Genomic DNA, 20651 nt, shown 5'->3' on the forward strand with positions numbered 1-20651 from the left:
TTGAGGTATAACTGACAAAACCGTAAGATATTTAAAGTGTACAACGTGATGCCTGATATATGCATACACTGGGAAATGATTCCCCTCTTCGAGTTAACACATCTATCACCTCACATATTTACTTTTTTTGGGTGAGAACATTTAAATTCTACTCTCTTAGCAAATTGCAATAATACAATACGGTGTTATCAACTATTGTCACCATGCCACACTTCAGATTCTCAGATGTAATTCATCCTATAAATCAAAGTTTGTATCCTTTTACCAACCGCTCCATATTTTCTCCACCTCGCAGCCACTGGCAGCTACTTTTCTACTATTTCAATGAGTTCAATTTATTTATTTTTTAGATTTCACACATAAGTGATACCATAAAGTATTTGTCATTCTCTGTCTGGCTTAATTCACTCAGCATCATGCCCTCCAGTTTCATCCATGTTGTTACAAATAACAGGATTTCTTATTTTTTTATAGCTGAATAACAGTCCATTACGTAAATATATATATATATTTACACGCACACATATACACACATATAGATACACACCACGTTTTCTTTATTCATTCAACCGTTGACAGACACTTAGGTTGTTTCCATATCTTGGCTGTTGTAATGCTGCAATAAACATTTTTTTTGTTAGTGCCATCGAGCAGATTCCGACTGATAGCAACCCTGTGTATAACAGAGTTGAACCCTCCCTGGTCTTTCTGCACCACCCTCTCACATTCTGGCACTGTATCCGACAACGCTTTGCTCCTATTCACAGGGTTTTCGTGGCCAGTTTTTTCAGAAGTGGCCAGGTCCTTCTTCCTAGTCTGTCTTAGTCTGGAAGCTTTGCTGAAACCTGTCCACCATAGGTGACCCTGCTGGTATTTGAAACATGAGTGGCTTAGCTTTCGACATCACAGCAACACACAGCCGCCACGGTAGGACAACCAACAGATGGGTGGTGTGGTTCCCTGACCAGGAAACGAACTCCAGCCTTGGTAGTGAGACCGCCAAATCTTAACCACTAGACCACCAGTTATGAACATGGGAGTGCAGATATCTGTTTGAGATAGTGATTTCACTTCCTTTGGATATATACCCAGAAATGGGATTGCTGGTTCACATAGTAGTTCCATTTTTAATTTCTTGAGGAAGCTCCACACTGTTTCCCATAGTGCCTGTACCAGTTTACATTCCCACCAACAGTATACAAGGGTTCCCTTTTCTCCACATCCTCACCAGCATCTGTTATCTCTTATATTTCTGATAATAGACATCCTAACAAGTGTAAGATGATATCTCGTTGTGTTTTTTTTTTAATTTACTTCGTTTTTTAAAAAAATTTTATTTTTTTATTTTTTTGAGGAAGATTAGCCCTGAGCTAACATCTGCTGCCAATCCTCCTCTTTTTGCTGAGGAAGACTGGCCCTGAGCTAACATCCATGCCCATCTTCCTCTACTTTATATGTGGGACGCCTGCCACAGCATGGCTTGACAAGTGGTGCCATGTCCGCAACCAGGATCCAAACCCGTGAACCCTCGGCCACCGAATAGGAATGTAAGATCTTAACTGCTGTGCCACCAGGTCGGCCCCTTGTTGTGGTTTTGACTTGCATTTCCCTGATGGTTAATGATGTTGAACACGTTTTCAGGTACCTATTGGCCATTTATGTCTCTTTTGGAAAAATGTCTATTCAAGTCCTTTGCCCATTTTTAAATCAGGTTATTTGGTTTTTTTGCCTCTGAGTTATATGAGTTCCTTGTATATTTTGGATATTGACCCTTTATAAGACATACGGTTTGAAAATATTTTCTCCCATTCAGTAGGTTGCCTTTTTATTTTGATGGTTTTCTTTGCTGCGCAGAAGCTCTTTAGTTTGATGTAGTTCCATTTGTTCATATTTACTTTTGTTGCCTTTACTATTGGTGTCAAATCCAAAAAATCATTGCCAAGACCAATGTCAAGGAGCTTACCCCCTATGTTTTCTTCCAGGAGTCTTACAGTTTCAGGTTCTATGTTCAAGTCTTTAATCCATTTTGAGTTGATGTTTGTGTATGGTATAAGATAGGGGTCCAGTTTCATTCTTTCGCTTGTGGATATCCAGTTTTCCAAACACCACTTATTGAAGGGACTATCCATTACCCCTTTATATTCTTGGCTCCTTTGTCAAAAATTAATTGCCATATATGCATGGGTTTATTTCTGGGTTCTCTATTCTGTTCCATTGATATTTGTGTCTGTTTTTATGCCAGTAACTTACTGTTTTGATTACCATAGCTTTGTAATATAGTTTGAAATCAGGAACTGTGATGCCTCCAGCTTTCTCTTTCTTTCTCAAGATTGCTTTGGCTATTCAGGGTCTTTTGTGGTTCCATACAAACTGTAGGATTACTTTTTCTATTCCTGTAAAAAATGCCATTGGAATTTTGATAAGGATTGCATTGTATCTGTAGATCTCTTTCGGTAGTATGGGCATCTTAACAATATTAATTCTTCCAATCCATGAACATGGAATATCGTTCCATTTATCTGTATCCTCTTCAATTTCTTTCATCAATGTCTTACAGTTTTCAGTGTACAGATTTTTCACCTCCTTGGTTAAGTTTATTGTTAAGTATTTTATTCTTTTTGATGCTATTATAAATAGGATTGTTTTCTTAATTTCTCCTTCTGATAGCTTGTTCTTAGTGTTTTAGAGACGCAACTGATTTTTGTATATTGATTTTGTATCCTGCAACTTTAAAACTGAAATTGTTTATAAGTTTAACAGTTTGGGTTTTTTTTTTGGTGTAGTGTTCAGAGTTTTCTATATATGATATCATATCATCTGCAAATAAAGGCAGTTTTCCTTCTTCCTTTCTGATCTGGATGTCTTTTATTTTTTTTCCACACCTAATTGTTCTGGCTAGGACTTCCACTAGTATACTGAATACAAGTGGTGAGAGTAGGCATACTTGTTTCCTTCCTGATCTTAGAAGGAAAGCTTTCAGCTTTTCACCAGTAGTATGATGTTAGCTGTGGGCTTGTCATACATGGACTTTATTATGTTAAAGCAGGTTCCCTATACACATAGATTGTTGGGAGTTTTTATCATGAAAGGATGTTTAATTTTGTCAAAAGCTTTTTTGGCATCTATTGAGATTACCATATGATTTTTATCCTTCATTTGTTAATATGGTGTATTACATTGCTTGATTTGCAGACGGTGGACCATCCTTTGCGTCCTTGGAATAAATGCCACTTGATCATGGTGTATGATCCTTTTAATGTATTGCTGAGCTCGGTTTGCTAACATTTTGTTGAGGATTTCTGCAGCTATGCTCATCAAGGATGTTGGCTTGTAATTTTCTTCTCTTGTGTCCTTGTCTGGCTTTGGTATCAGGGTAATGCTGGCCTTATAAAATGAGTTTGGAAGTATACTCTCCTCAACTCTTCTATCTTTTGGAAGAGTTTGTGATAGATTGTTGTTAGTTCTTCTTTAAATATATGGTAGAATTCACCAGTGAAGCTCTCTGGTCCTGGACTTTTCTTTGTGGTGAGGTTTTTGATTACTGATTCGACCTACTTACTAGTAATTTGTTCAGATTTTCCATTTCTTCACGATTCAGTCCTTGTAGATTGTACATTTCTAGGAAGCTGTCCCTTTCTTCTAGGTTGTCCAATCTGTTGGCGTATAACTGTTCATAGCAGATTCTCATGATCCTTTCTATTTCTGTGGTAGCAGCTGTAATGCCTCCTCTTTCATTTCTGATTTTCTTTATTTGAGTCCTCTTTTTTTCTTGGTGAGTTTGGCTAACAGTTTGTCTATTTTGTTTATCTTTTTAAGAAACAAGCTCTTAGTCTCATTGATTTTTCTCAACTGTATTTTTAGTCTACATTTCATGTATTTCTGCTCCGGTCTTTATTTACTTCCTTCTGCTAACTTTGGGCTTAGTTTGTTCTTCTTTTTCTAGTTCCTTAAAGGTAGGTGATTTTTAAGATGACATCTTGTTGTGTCTTCCACGCTTTTTCTGCCTTCCTTGATTTTAATTTTATACGATTTTACAAATTTTATATGATTTCATTTTTTTCTCCTCTCTTAGCACATCAATTCTTATTCTTTTTTTCATGGTTGCCCTAGAGTTTGCTATCCACATTTACATCTAATCTAAGCCCACTTATAAATAGCACCAAAACACTTCCCTGAGTTTTCTTTTAAACTCATATACCCTGGACTGGGTACTAGAGAGTCCTGCAACTCAGAACTGTCAATAGGCATAGACAAAAAAAAAAGCTCCAAGCCTGTTCTCTGTGGCCAAAGGAGCAGGAAAGGGGTAGCTGAGCTCAGATCTAGCAGAGGACCTCGTCCCCAACTCCATAGCTGGAGATGCAGGCTGGCCCAGTATGCCAGAACTGGAGGTGTCCATGAAGACCAGAAAGGAAACTCTATCCCTCACACCACATCCATTGAAGCAGGCAGGCCCACACTGCCCACACCAGCAGCACCAGCAGGCCTAACTGGCATCTCCCAGTCTTCCACCCAGCAGAAGAGGGCAACACAAGCCCAGTACTTCCTGGCCCTCCACAAAGTGGGAAGACACAACCCAGGCCCAGTGTCTCCCAACTCCCCACCCAGCAGCAAAAGGTGGCCCAGAAAACTGCCTTCCATCCCCACAGGCAATACAAACAGAAAATGAATGGGAGCCCCACTCTCACTAAGTGGGCTGATTCACAGGGTGGGTCTAAGGAAGTGTTCACAAACCCATGGACACAGCATCTGTCTCTCACCTTCCACCTAGCAGCACCAGGCAAGTGGACTCTGTCCATGGGTGGATTCAGAGATTGAGGAGAGAGCCCCAGCAGTGCTACATGAACAAAACAAACCACAACAGCACTGCAAAGGGTCTAAAAAACAAATTGCCACTGGAAATACAGCCCAGAAAAGCAGGCCAGGACCTATACTCTAAACTTAAGCAGGGCAGTTGCCTGCTAAAGTATATTATTTAAATAGGATTGAGATCTCCTAACATAATATCCAAAACATCCAGGATACAAGAAAAAAATCACTCATCAAACCAAGAACCAGGAAAAACTTTAATCAGAAGAAACATTTAACTGAGATCAGATGTTGGAATTATCTGACAAGAATTTTAAAGCAGCCATCATAAAAATTATTCAACCTGCAATCTAGAATTCTCAAAATAAATGAAAAAAAGGAAATCTCGGCAAAGAAATAAAACCCATAAAAAAGAACCAAATGAAAATTACAGAACTGAAAAATTACAATAACTGAAATTAAAAACTCAGTGAATGGGGGGCCAGCCAGGTGGCCCAGCAGTTAAGCTTGCACACTCCGCTTCGGCGGCCCAGGGTTTGCCGGTTTGGATCCCAGGCACGGACCTACACACTGCTTATCAAGCCATGTTGTGGCAGGCATCTCACATATAAAATAGAGGAAGCTGGGCAGAGATGTTAGTAGGTCCAATCCTCCTCAGCAAAAAGAGGAGGATTGGCAGCAGATGTTAGCCCAGCGCTAATCTTCCTCAGGAAAAAAAACAACTCAGTGAACGGGTTCTGTAGTAGAAGGGACAGGACAGAGGACAGAATCAGTGAACTTGAGAACAAATCAATACAATTTACTCAATCTGAGCAGAGAAAAAATAGGCTGGAAAAAAAATGAACTGAGCCTCAGGGACCATGATACGACAATAAAAGATCTAACATTTGTGTCATCAGAGTTCCAGAAAAAGAGGGGAAAAACGGGTTGAAAAGTACCAAGAAATAATGGCTGAAAACTTCCCAAATTTGGTGAAAGACAAAAACCTACAGATTCAAGAAGTTTGGGAACCCCAAAAAGAATATACTTGAAGAAATCCACACCCAGACATACCATAATTAAACTTCTGAAAAACAGAGACAAATAAAAAATCTTGAAAGTAGCCAGAGAAAAACAACATATTATCTATAGAACACTAATTCAAATGATTTCTCATCTGAAACCGTACAGGCCAGAATTAAGTAGCACAGCATTTTTCAAGCACTGAAAGAAAAGAACTGTCAACTACAAATTCTTATATCCAGGGAAACTATCCTTCAGGAATGAAGGGGAAATAAAGATACCCTCAAATGAAAGCACGCCAAATCCAGGGACTAAACAGATCTGTATTAACACAGAATCCATCACCATTTGAATTCTGGTTATCTGCACTCAGGGACTGAATACAGATAGCTGGAAATACTTGAACCATGAAATGTTACACAGTTTTTTGTGTATGTGTGGGAGGCAGACTGGTCCTGAGCTAACATCTGTTGCCAATCTTTCTCTTTTGGCTTGAGGAAGACTGTTGCTGAGCTAACGTCTGTGCCAGTCTTCCTCTATTTTATGTGCTGCCACAGCATGGCTTGATGAATGGCACTAGGTCCACACCTGAGATCCAAACCTGCTGCCAAAGCGGAGCATGCGAACTTAACCACTACACCACCAGGCCAGCTCCTACATAACTTTTTAAAGGTTATTTTATTTTTTTAAGAAGCTTTAATAAAAGAAGCTATTTTACAAAGAGCTTTCAATAACTTGAGAAAATACTCAAAAGAAACAAAAAAAAGCAATAAACAAAAGTATATATACAGTTTTGTTTCAAATATTTTTAAGCACATAAAAGAAACTGGAAAGGAATATTCCAAAATGTTTTCAGTGATTGCCTTCTGGTAGGAAATTGGGAATTTCTCCTGTTTTTGTATTTTCCAATTTGATTAAAGTATTTGTTGCTCTTTAAATACTTACTAGCTGTGTAATTAAAACCCTAACCATAATGTACTGAAACTAGTAATACGAAGAACCATAATCAGAGATTATGATAAATTCTGCAAAAGAATGGGGAATGACCTCAATGAAATGATACAGCACTTATCCGAAAGAGAAGAGTTTGTCTTTTACGTACCTGTGAATCTGTCCATTTTTATGTAAGTATTCCAATCCTTCCAGCACTTCTCTGAGTATTGTTGCAATGGTAGGTTCATCTAGGACTCCACTTTTGTGTTCTCCCTTTGCCACAATGTGCTTAATAATATCCAGAACAGAACCTGAAAACAGAAGACATAATTTTCCATAAATTTTTAGCTCACTCAATATAATTCAGAGCCATTTTGAAATCAAAACACATGCAAATCTTTTCATTAACTTAATTGTCTAGGAAAGAAAGGAAAAATAGCAAATATAAGGAAATACCAAAGTTTAAAATCAATAATTTATTCTTAACTTCAATCTAAAACAGAAAGCAGCCTGCTAATACCCAAATAGAAGTGTAACACCAGCAATCTCCCTTAGACTCCTAAAGAGAATTTGGCAAAGGTCATCGAGGATTTAACCACCTCTGAAGAATCCCTAGGTAAACCATGTCCATCAACAACACTTTAGTATATAAGATATCACAAACAAATTTAGGCTTCCAACACCAGATTAGAGTATGCAATACTGTATGAATAAAGACATAAAAATACAATTGAAATGCAGGTCAAATTACAGAAGAAATACTTGGAAAATAAAGATCACATGTGTATGCAAACTAACTTTAGGGTTAATATTATGTTTCAGGTTAATAAATAATAGAAATAAAATAGGTAAGGCAAAGAAAAATATGAAAAGAATAAAAATACAGTTCTCTTTAATAGCAGCACAGATGTATTATCAATCCCATTCTTCCAAGGATGGGAAATAAAGCTCCTCCTAAAAATTAGGAAGAGGGAGGGAAAAGACACCTCTATAGTAATTAAAATCACAGAATGCTGACTACCGTAACTGATGAAAATAATAAAAAAAAGTTTGCTAAAGATTCATAAGATTTCTGGGAGTACAATGGTCCACAGAGATCACAGAACCAAAATAAAGCAATCTCCAATATTAGAAATTGTGCCAAGAAGTCTGCAACATAACACAAACTGCACTAAAAAGACTGGATGTCCATTTCCTGGCACAAGACTTCAATGATTAAAACTAAAATTAAAACAAACACACACTTCTGTCAAAAACTTGTCCAAGTGGGTGCTTTTTATTTCACACATGTAAAAAGAAAACATGTACTTCCAAATAGATGGAAAGAAGTGGTCTAGATGGAATCCTCAAAAACATGGGAGGATTGAACACACATTTACTTTAGCTCCCACTTGAAATCCACCAACTTGATAAACTTCATAAACCCAGAATAAAGAAGAAAACAAGAAAGATAACAGAAGAGAGATGGCCATAATTTTTTGGAAGAATGAAAAAGCAGAAAAAGAAAAAGTAACTGACTAAGGAGTTCAACGCCCTTTAAATGCCTGTAGGGGAGGTATACCTATCAGGAAAAAGTGGATCCCTACCTAGAGTTCCAGAAAGGCTCAGAACACTTATACCAAGGACCACATAAGGGGAAGAGAGGGGGACTGAAGGAAAGGGATGAAAACAGGAAAACCGGTTGAGAAGTTCAGATAAGGGAGAATAGGATTCCCAGATCCCTCCTCCCCTCTCTGGCCACTACCACTCCCTACCTCCAGCAGGAGACAGGCAGTTTACTCTCTGTAGAGTAAACAAAGAACCAGGGAGACTCCAGATTCTAGGTAACTTTTCCTAATACCTTATAACACTTTCCCTTCTTTATTGCTGGGATTCACAAGACTATGATCTACAAAGGGGAAGTCCTAAGGGAGAAGTTTGGTTCTGCTTAGTTTAATCAATCACACATTAATTCCCAAAGCAAAGTGACTATACCAACAAGCCATATATTTGATTATTCTGAGAAATCTACGCCACATAACAACTGGTTAGTAAGAAGACATCTGTATAAACACCAACTGAGTTACATGTTTGTAATGTAAAGAATATCTAAAATAAGGAATGCAATGGGAGAAATTCCTACCAGGAATTAAAAATTAACATGATTTATTCATTCAACAATTAAGCCATATATGCAAGATCTAGAACTGGGTGCCACAGAATATGTCAAGCTATATACATGGCACGATTGCTGACTTTCAGGGAATCTCCAGTCTAGTGGATCAAACAAATGGAGCAACAAAGACCCTAGTGCACGGAAAAGGTTATTAGATCTGTATTTTTAAAAGAGTTTAAAGCAAGAACTCCTATTCAAAATCTTAGAAGATTTTTATTGATTTCACATCAACCAACAATCAACGGGGAAATTAAAGCAATGCACATCCCAAGGCTACGTCCAGAACAGATATTCTTAACAAGGATACACATGAAGCCCCACCTTTCCTGGAACGACAACCTCTTTTCAGTTTCAGTCTCCCAACAACATAATTTGTATAACTGGAGGGATGATCACGCCACTAAGACCTTCATCCTTAACTGACAAATATTGGTCGTGGAAGGTCCCCCTTCTTTTCCATATGACTTCCTCAGCATCTTGGAGCATCTAACACGATGGTAGTGCTCACAAGCCTCCCTCTTCAAATATCAAAATTACACAGAATTCTTCATATCAACTAAGAGAAAGGTGAAGGTAAAATATGCTAAGCAAAAGAAAACTGGAGATTATCACTGGATGATTCAAATTAATACCTAAAGAAAAGTAGAAGAATGAAGGCAGGCTGCAGCAGTATATACAGCAGTATTCCTCAGCACAACCTGGAAGAAATATTCTACAGAGGTAATCCATTCTCAAACTTTAATACATGAAGGAATTACTTGGCAAACTAGTTAAAAACGTAGATTCCCAGACTTTACAGACTGTCATTTAAGAGATCTGAGGCAGGCCAAGAAGTTGCATTTTTAACAACCCAGGCTACTTGAACGCTTTTCCATTGAAATCCAAGCATTTCTCAGAGTAAAAGCAAGTAAATTAAATAATGGAAAACAAAAGGGATTTGGTACAAATTTTGTAACAAAGCAGAAAGTTAAAATGTAGATCATCCATTCCACAAACCATCTCACATCTGCCTTCATAGCCTACAGCACAGAACATTTAAAAAGCAATGCAAGGGGCCGACCCGGTGGCATAGTGGTTAAGTTTGTGCACTCTGCTTCTGCGGCCTGGGGTTCACGGGTTCAGATCCTGGGTGCAGACCTACACACCACTCACCAAGCCAAAACAGAGGAAGACTGACATAGATGTTAGCTCAGGGATAATCTTCTTCAAGCAAAAAGAGGAGGATTGGCAACAGATGTTAGCTCAAGGACAATCTTCCCCACCAAAAAAAAAAAAAAAACAAAAGCAATGCAAAACTTTAGCTGTCCAAGAAAATTATTATTAAATATTAAAATAATATTCAAAAAGTGATGAAACATAAGCTAGTTTAAGATGCTTGTTAAATCTGATAATTATAATCCAATCAAATTAGTTACTCAACACATTCCTCATTTTACTTTTTTTTTTTTCTGTTTTTTACATTTTGTTCTGTTTTATTTATTTGTATCTCTTTTATCACCAGACTTTTGGGTTATTCTTGCTGTTTTTTTTTAATTAAGATTATGATACATTACAGCCTTGTGAGATTTCAGTTGTACATTATTGTTAGTCATGTTGTGGGTATACCACTTCCCCCTTTGTGCCCTCCCCCCACCCCACCTTTTCCCTGGTAACCACCGATCAGTTCTCCTTGTCAATATGTTAACTTCCACCTATGAGTGGAGTCATATAGAGTTCATCTTTTTCTGTCTGGCTTATTTCGCTTAACATAATACCCTCAAGGTCCATCCATGTTGCTGCGAATGGACCAATTTTGTCCTTTTTTATGGCTGAGTAGTATTCCATTGTGTATATATACCATATCTTCTTTATCCAATCATCAGTTTCTGGGCATTTAGGTCCTCAGTTTACTTTTACAAACACACATTCTGAGTCCAAAATTAACTCACTCATTTTAGTTACTAGTATTTCTACCAAGAAGTTTTAGCTACTCTTTAGCCACTGGGTGTTGTTTCTGTCATCTAAGCCACAGAAGTTTCAAAGGGGCCAAAATTTGCTTGGTCTGAGTATTCCATTTCAGAACAACAGACATAGCCTCCCCTGTAGCTTGAACATCCAAAGCTGGTCACTATTAATACCAAGTATTTTCCCTGACTCCTGCTTAGGATCAGGGAAGTCCCCATGTTTTTTCTCTTAGAAGATGACAAAGTTGAGAGCATCCCTAAACAACAAAACAATTCACTAAGACAGAAAATTTAATTTAGATTTCTGCATTTCTACAATTCATTCCTTTAAGTTCCACAGGTCTTTCTCTTTTCCTTTCAGAAGCTTTCTTAATTACTTCAATTTCCAAAAATCTTATATTGCATTATGGTGCTAACAAATTATAGAAAAAGCTATTTAGATCAAAAGTGCTTCTAATTTCTAAATATTGACTTCCTATATTAATAAATACCAACATTCAACATCAGAGTTTTAACCAGCAAAAATAAGAATATTACAGTTATAAGGAACTACTATGAAGTAATTATAATATTGACACACAAACTTATTTTAACCTTGATGTCCAGCTGCTTGATGGGTTTAAGAATGACAGGGACAATTAATTTTACAATTTAATTAGCTTATTAAACTCTACATCAGTACAATGTTGCTAAATCAAAAATATGCTTTTAAACTACACATCTATGAACAGTTAATCTTCAACAAAGGAGCCAAGAACATACAATGCAGAAGGGAAAGTCTCTTCAATAAATAGTGTTGGGAAAACTGGACAGCCACATGCAAAAGAATGAAAGTAGACCACTATCTTGCACCATACACAAAAATTAACTCAAAATGGATTAAAGATTTGAATATAAGACCCGAAACCATAAAACTGCTAGAATAAAATATAGGCAGCACACTCTCTGACATTGGTCTTAGCAACACCTTTTTGAATACCACATCTACTCGGCCAAGGGAAACAAAAGAAAAAGTTAACAAATGGGATTACATCAGACTAAAAAGCTTCTGCAAAGCAAAGAAAACGATGAACAAAATGAAAAGACAATCCACCAACTGGGAGAAAATATTTGCAGATCATTTATCAGACAAGGAGTTGATCTCCAAAATACATAAAGAACTCATACAACTTAACAACAACAGAAAAACAACCTGATCAAAAATAGGCAGAGGATATGAACATTTTTCCAAAGAAGATATACAGATGGCCAACAGACACATGAAACCATGTTCAACAACACTAATTATTAGGGCAATGCAAATCAAAACTATAATGAGATATCACCTTACACCTGTCAGAATGGCTATAATTAGCAAGACAAAAAACTACAAATGTTTGAGAGGATATGGAGAAAAGGTAATGCTCATACACTGCTGGTGGGAATGCAAACTGGAGCAGCCACTATGGAAAACAGTATGGAGATTTCTTAAAAAATTAAAAATAGAACTACCATACAAGCCAGCTATCCCACTACTGAGTATTTATCCAAAGAATTTGAAATCAATGATCCAAAGAGATTTATGCATCCCTATGCTCACTGTAGCATTATTCACAATAGCCAAGATGTGGAAGCAGCCCAAGTGCCCTTCTACAGATGAATGGACAAAGCAGATGTGGTGTATATATATGTATATATATGTGTGTGTGTATATATATACACACACACATATATATAGAATGGAATACTACTCAGCCATAAAGAAAGACAAAATCATCCCATTTGCAACAACATGGATTGACCCTGAGGGTATGATGTTAAGCGAAATAAGCCAGACAGAGAAAAACAAATACTGCATGATTTCACTCATATGTGGAAGATAACAAATACATGGATAAAGAGAACAGATCAGCAGTTACCAGAGGGGAAGGGGGCTGGGGGTCAGCAAAAGGGATAACGAGGTACATATGTATCGTGATGGATAAAAATTATATTACTAGGGGTGGGCACGATGAAGTGTATTCAGAAACTGATAAGCAATAATGTCTACCTGTAGTTATACAATGTTATAAACCATCATGTTCTCAATAAAATTACTTGGAAAAAAAAACATATATATACATGCTTTTGCTGGGGCCAGCCCAGTGGCCTAGTGGTTAAGTTCACCCATCCACTTTGGCGGCTCAAAGTTTGCCAGTTCGGATGACAGGCACAGACCTATGGACCGCTTATCAAGCCATGCTGTGGCAGGCGTCCCATATATAAAATAGAGGAATATGGGCATGGATGTTAGCTCAGGGCCAATCGTCCTCAGCAAAAAGAGGAGGGCTGGTGGCAGATGTTAGCTCAGGGCTAATCTTCCTTTCAAAAAAAAGGCTTTTGTTTTAAATATTTTGGCTAAAAATGTTGATGTGAAAGAAGGCAGCCTATACATATTTCTGTTAACTGCGGTTACTTATATTTTTTAATTATTCAACAGCAGCCCCTGATTATCAATGGTCCTCTCCTCTCTCTCTCTCTCTGTTTCAGCTGTGATCCCCCATCAGTTCCCAAGACACACAACACTTCCCTCCTGCCTCCAGACCCTTCTCTGCACGGCATCCCCTCCACCTGGATCACTTCTCCCATCCACCTCCCACTTCACCTGGGTAATTATTATCTATTCTTTAGGTCTCAGCTGAACATCACCTCCTGAGGGAAGTCTTTGTTAACTCCACCATATCCATTCTCCCTCAATGAGGTTAGGTTCTCCTGGTACTTGTCCCCATGGCACCTGATATTTCTTCATGGCACTCGACACACAATTATTCAAGTGTAACTTTTCCTTATTAGCTATAAGAACAAGAAACCAACAGTTTGATTTGCCAATGTATTGGTGATCAATAAGTATTTGATGAATGGCATTTTAACTGAGCTATCGTGACAGAGTTTCCTCCTATTTTAAAAAAATTCAAAGTTGTACTTAGTTCTACTTTTTGTTTCCTAAATATTGCTTAATGTATCTCTTCAGTTTAAATGCATATTCACTTTACAAGTATAAAAGCAAAATTTCATTTTCCTTAAATACGATGCAAAATTTTAAATATTTTACAAGGTTTAGATGTAAGATTATGTTGACTCATAAAAATGTAAGTAATTATGGAGGCTGGCCCTGTGGTATAGTGGTTAATTAAGTTTGTGTGCTCCGCTTCAGCGGCCTGGGGTTCACAGGTTCAGATCTCAGGTATGGACCTACACACTGCTCACCAAGCCACGATGTGGTGGCATCCCACATACAAAATAGAGGAAGACTGGCACAGATGTGAGCTCAGTGTGAATCCTCCTCAAGCAAAAAGAGGAGAATGGCAACAGATGTTAGCTCAGAGCCAATCTTCCTCACCAAAAAAAAAATATAAGTAATTATGAAAAGAATTACTGCCTGGAACATGTCTGGAAATTATTCTCCAGGAAATCTGCTTAATGCTAGGCTGGAAAAATTGGGCACTGACTCAGGAAACTTAAGACCAGGAAGGACACAATAGCACATTTAAAAGACATCCCAGCCAGCTACATGTTCTGCCCCTTCTGTGATCACGACATATACCCACTGAGTTCTTTAAAAAAAAAAAAAGTCATTCTACTTAGGAGTAGCAGAAAGGATGGGCTGGCATTCAGGTATGGATGAGAAAATTAAGCAGAGGATTTATTCCTAGTCATCAGAGGACTTTTTAGCAAAGCATTAAAAACTTTGTAGTACACATTTTTCTAAATTACAAATAAAGAAAATTATGCTATAAGTGATCAATAATGAAGGATACAGTATTACCTAATATTCCCATATCTGTCCATACTGAAGGAACCATGCTTGACCACCATCTTGAAAGGTAGTTGGTGTTAGCAAGGCTTCCAACCATCATATGAACAGGGCCTTTAACAAAGCAATCCAGTTTCTCCAGTGTGTCACTAATGGGATTGAAACAAAAAGGTGATTCTGGCTACACTGAAAGGCATCAAATAACAAGGGATTATTATTATTAATGACTAAAATTTCTTGTCCCCCTCCTACATGTGAGCACAGTGGTGGATGCTCTACTTATACTACCTTGTAGACGACTCCTCAATACCCTGAAATACAGAAAGCTATCTCTATTTAACAGACAAGTCAACAGGTTCAAGGAGCTGAAATAGTTTGTCCAATAAAATACAACTGCTAAGTAAAAAAGCTGGAATTTAATTCTAAGGCCTATGCTCTTTCCTTTACAGCCTCTCTGGGGAAGTAAGGTGTTCAATGAGGTAGGTTACTAAAATTGCAAAAGAACATGGATTCTCTTTTCTGTAACCCTACATTCTAAAATGGAAAATTACGCTCCTATACAAAATACACACACAAACAAAAACCAAGCAGCATTGTGATGGGAAAGTCAGGTGGCTCCATCACTCATTAGTCGTCTCAATCTTGCCACATGATTCAAATCCACGCCTTGGCAAAATGTCTAATTTACTACACGGCATGGGTCTTCAGGTAACCATAACAAAATGTTCAATCTACACATGCCAAGGGTCCACCATTTGCAATCAGCAATACTTACATTTTATTCTAACGACTAAAGCAGAAATAATTGTACACATATTGCAGGATAAAGCACATAATTAATTATGCTAATATTGAGGACCGAGATTTTCTGTGAAGATAAAAGAGATTCAAGTATAATATTAAAGTTTTAAAGGTCTGTAATGTTAAATATGAATTGAGAGTATTAGTGTCAAATCATGATTTATTTTTAATATGCTATATTTCCAAGATCTTTCAACTAGAAGCAGTGACAAAGTAGTAGCAATGAGCAGCCCAAGCATTCAAGTTATGCTTTCTAAATACCATTCCCCATAAAAAAGAATATTGGCTGATTCTGGGTCTGAGAGAAGCAATATAAATGTGAACCTAGGAAATCTTGAACAGAAAAACAAGGACATTATCAATGATTGATGGATTCACGTGAAAAGGACACAAGAGTAAGCTTGAAGGGACTCCCACTAACAAAATGTTGGACAACCTGAGCATCCGAAGAATAGAGTATAATTGACTGAAATATATAGAATATACAAAAATCCTTGAGACTACATAATGATACTAAAAAAAATGAAAGCCTTAACCAATGGGTAAAAGAAAAAAAAACAAAAACCCTCTGATTTTCTACCACTGGAGGTGATTATTAAACTAATTCTTTACTCTGAAAATTGGTCCTTAAAAAGAAGAATCAATTATTTATCCTGCCTTTTCCATAAGAATTACAGTACAGATTAATCAAAGAGCCCCAGTTAATAAGGTAAAGTTCCTTTACACAGAAGAATGCCAGTTTGTAAATGTAAAAGAAAGGATGCAATAAGAAAAATCACCATTCTGTAACCCCTGGATAAAATAATTGATTCAAACAAAGATTGCTAATGGATGCTAAAATCATTAGACAAAAGACTTACAGAAACCAAATACTCACAGTGCCAAAGTATTATCTTACAGATTACCTGCTAGCTGCCAAGGGAAAAAAAGTTACCTTTTCCATGAAGCGGCCTGGCCATCATAATCTTAAGCAATCAAACTTAAATTACCATTAAAGATACAACCAGATAGCAAACACTTCCTGATATGTGATACAATATGAAGTACACAGCATCACCTACAAAATATTCTGTTTAAAAATACTTTAATCGCACTTTTCAGTCTAATTTTCAATTTGCAAGAAATAGAGGAATATAAATCAAGTTAAACATCACCAGGATGAAATAACCAGACAAATCCAGAAGAATGTGGGACATTCTACAAGACAGTTATTATCAGACCCTTCAGACCAGACCCTCCAAGAAGTTTAGGTCATGGAAGAGAGGAAGTGGGAGGGAACCATCCTAGATTGAGAGAGTTAAGAGGCACGACGACCAAATGCAATGTGTGAAACCTGTCTCAGTTCTTTTTTTTTTTAGGAAGATTAGCTGCTGCCAACCCTCCTCTTTTTGCTGAGGAAGACTAGCCCTGAGCTAACATCCGTGCCCATCTTCCTCTCCTTTGTATGTGGGATGCCTACCACAGCATGGCGTGCCAATCGGTGCCATGTCCATACCCAGGATCCGAACCGGTGAACCCCGGGCCACCGAAGTGGAACATGTGAACTTAACCACTGCGCCACCGGGCTGGCCCCATCTCAGTTCTTACACCAGCATCAGTAGGAAATACTATATTCTTAGTACCTCCTTAAATGCAGATGTCCATGAAAACCAAACCAGGATAGAAAAGAACATTTTTATTAACTTTCCAGCCTATGGAACTCTACTCACCTCCACTTAGCAGCTTCATGACTAGCCACAGCTCATCTTTTACCACAAAAGATGTGTAGTAAGACACAATATTAGGATGATGGCACTGACTCATGGCTTGAATTTCTTTCTACAAAGAAGACAAAACATAATAATTCATTATATGTAAGCCTAAAACAACACTACAAATTAGTGAATCCAGATTTGGAAATCCCAAGGCTATATCACAACCCTTCTGGGATCTCCATGGCTCTGATCTCTTCAAGAATGGTTAAACCAAAAAACCACTTAGTTTCCTTCAGTCCATTCTGACTCTGCTCCTTTCACTCATTACACTAGGAATCTTTGAAACCAGAAACATGCACTATTTATCACACTCTGGCACAGCACCACACAGGCCTCCAGTGTGACACACATTTTTACTTCAAGGTGCCCTTGAAGAACCATCTTGGGAAATCTGGTTTTAGAGCCACAGAGAATAATTACTAATAAACAGAGGGTGGTTTTTGGTTGGTTTGGGTTTTTTTCAAAGTATTGTTTCATCTCATTTTTGTGAAATGATTAACAATTTTCACGCTAAAGAGAAATATACTGAAAACAGGGCAAGCTCACATACTAAATCCAAAGTAGAAACCTGAGCCAAAAGTCTAAGCTTACACTATCTTAGTTAACGACTTTAAATTAGATATGGTGTGATAAAACACCTTATAAAGGCTTGTGTGATCAGGGCCCTGCTTACCTCTCTAGTCTCATTCCTATTTCCTGTTGACCCTACGTGCAACATACCCCAGTCCTCTGATCCAGCCACAGTCACTTCAAGTGAGCCACGCTGCTTCTAACCATGAACATTTAACACTATTGTTCCCTTTGCCTCAAATACACTTTGCTCATTTTTGCCTAGCTAAAAATGCCAATCCTTCCTTTAGATCTCAGCCAAAATATCATTTCCTCCCAGCTCCCCAGTTTGAGTTAGGTGTCCCTTCTCTTGGCTTCCAAGTTCCCTGTATATCTCCTTACATCATGGCACATATGTACTGGATGGTACATCAGATAGTTATTTGTCTGTCCCTCCCTGCTAGACTGAGAGCTCTGTGAAGGCAAGTACTTAAAAGTGGATTCCTAAATATTGTGGAATTTACCATACTATACTGTAATTGCCTATTTATTTTTCTGCAGCCCTCACAAAACTGTAAGCTCAATGAGAGCCAAGACACTGTAGTCCTGGCACTTATCGTTGTGCCTGGCACAGAGTACACCTTCAATAAATATTTGCTGAATGAATGAAATCCTATAGCGCTTTATACAGCTTCTACTTCTTCATGTACTTGCCCTATGCCCTTGGTATCTGTTCAGTGAGATCAATTGTGTAAAAGTTGCCCACAATCCCTGATTCAAAGTAGTGCTCGATAAACCCTAGTTTTTCTTTTCTCATCTTCTGTTACTTGAATGTAAATTCCTTTACAGCAAGAACCTTGTCATATGCATTTTCGCAACCCCTTGAAAGTCACTAGCACAGTCTTCTGTACTAAAAGCAAGGTAAATATGAAGGAAAAGGAAGAAGGAACTAAAGTAAGCACCTGCCTATTGACATAGTTATACAGGATTCGAAGAGATAAGATATGTACATATGAGAGAGTATATATAGGGCAGCATATATGTGCCAAATGAGTAATAAAGATATTAAATGTTACGAGAATCCATGGGAAAGAACAGTTAAGGTAGGCAGGAAGTCTTCACAGAGGAGGTGGGAACGAGGTTTAGTTCTGCAGGATGGGAAGATATAACAGCAGCACAAGGTGCAAGGAATATATAATTACAAAAAAATGATGAAATATGCAGGACAGATTTCAGGACACAATGACTAAACCTGTCTAGGGTAAGTAGTTGATGGTTTCATCAGATATTTACCAAGCACATACTATGTGCCAGGTGCAGTGGTAGGTGCCTCATGAAACTTGTAGTCTGGTGAAGAAGTTAGACAAATACTAACTTACAACACAAATTAATAAACAGTTTGATAGAGGAAGTATTAGATACTATATGATTCATCAGAGAGGCAAATTATCAAGGAGTAATAATCAGGGAAGGTTTCCCATAAGAAGTTTTACTACTGAACTGACACTGAAATAGGAAAGATAAGGAGGTTTCTATGAGTTTCGATTGTTTAATTATGCGGGATCATATCCTAAAGGACCTCGTAACTGTGTTCAAGAATTTAGGCTTCATCCTAACAGCAACGGAAAGGCATCAAAGGTTTAACTATATTTATTTTTTCACAAAAATCACTCTGGCTGTAATGTAGAAAATAAATAAGAGAAGGCAAGACTAGAGACAAAGACTCAGTTTAAGGCCATTGGCATGATCTGGGTGAGAGACGATAGTGGCCTGAAAAACGATAAATAGCTAATTGCTCGGCTGTAATCACTGCACTGTGGTCACATTACTGTTAGGAGGTGCTGGGTGAACAGCTTATGGGAAGCTTCTACACTGCTCTTGTAACCCTTTGGTAAGTTTACAACTATCTCAAAATAGGAAGTTTAAAAAAATAAGTGGCAATATGAATGAAAAGAAAGAGAGGAGTAAAGAGATAATATTAAAGAGGTATAAACAAGAGAACTTGGTGACTAGTCAGATGGGGGATGTGAGAGAGACAGAAATCACATGGGAGAGTAACAATTAATGCAAAGAGTTGGGATCAAATTGTCTAAGGTCTTAAATGTTAAGCTAAGGGTTTTGAGCTTCATCCCGAAAAAAGGGTACTACAAAGGGTTTTCTAACAGGAGACTATCAGAGAACCTTAAAATTCAAAGGTTAAAAGGGCCTTAAATATTCCTTTCCTTCTCTTCTATTCCTTTAAAGGGGGACAAGGAACCTTCCTTCATCTTAACTGACATTGAAGTTATTCTTTTCCTTTTCCTTTCAAAAAGAAAAGTAATTATATAAGTGCTTTGTAAGAGTGGTATATTCATTCTGACTCAAATTTCTCAGAAGCTTCCTTAACACTTAATAAGTGAATTCCACCCCTACTAATGAAAGTGTTTTCTTTAAAGTCATCTATTATCTGCTAACACCAGATCTTTTGTTTGGACTTTTTAGTTCTCCACATGAAGCTATCTGAAGCAATTTTTTTTTTTTAAAGATTTTATTTTTTCCTTTTTCTCCCCAAAGCCCCCCGGTACATAGTTGTGTATTCTTCGTTGTGGGTTCTTCTAGTTGTGGCATGTGGGACGCTGCCTCAGCATGGTCTGACGAGCAGTGCCATGTCCACGCCCAGGATTCGAACCAACGAAACACTGGGCTGCCTGCAGCAGAGCGCGCGAACTTAACCACTCGGCCACGGGGCCAGCCCCTATCTGAAGCAATTTTTAGTGATGACTTTTCACTGCTTCATGAAACTCATTCATCTTAACTTCTATCACTTACTCCCTAGTTTTCTAATTATCCCAACGTAGGCAGTTTTCCGCCACTTCACACAATTCAGTCAGTCTCCAAGTAACGCTAATTAATTAATTCATTCATTCATATAGAGTGAACAAGTCTTTGCCCTCATG

The 20651-nt window shown here is 37.7% G+C and overlaps 1 protein-coding gene across 2 annotated transcripts in view; it reads right to left on the reverse strand.

Moving 5' to 3' along the window:
- Positions 1 to 20651, reverse strand: part of OXSR1 (oxidative stress responsive kinase 1) — an 89983-nt gene that overhangs the window by 48088 nt on the left and 21244 nt on the right. For both annotated transcript variants that reach the window (XM_070492316.1, XM_070492315.1), the window contains exons 3-4: positions 17122 to 17230; positions 6911 to 7052 (exon numbers count right to left, since the gene is read on the reverse strand). In XM_070492316.1, coding sequence (XP_070348417.1) covers positions 6911 to 7052; positions 17122 to 17230 — 251 coding nt within the window. The remainder of the gene's footprint in view (positions 1 to 6910; positions 7053 to 17121; positions 17231 to 20651) is intronic.

This window comes from Equus asinus, chromosome 21 (assembly GCF_041296235.1).
Source record: "Equus asinus isolate D_3611 breed Donkey chromosome 21, EquAss-T2T_v2, whole genome shotgun sequence".
Classification (NCBI taxonomy): domain Eukaryota; kingdom Metazoa; phylum Chordata; class Mammalia; order Perissodactyla; family Equidae; genus Equus; species Equus asinus.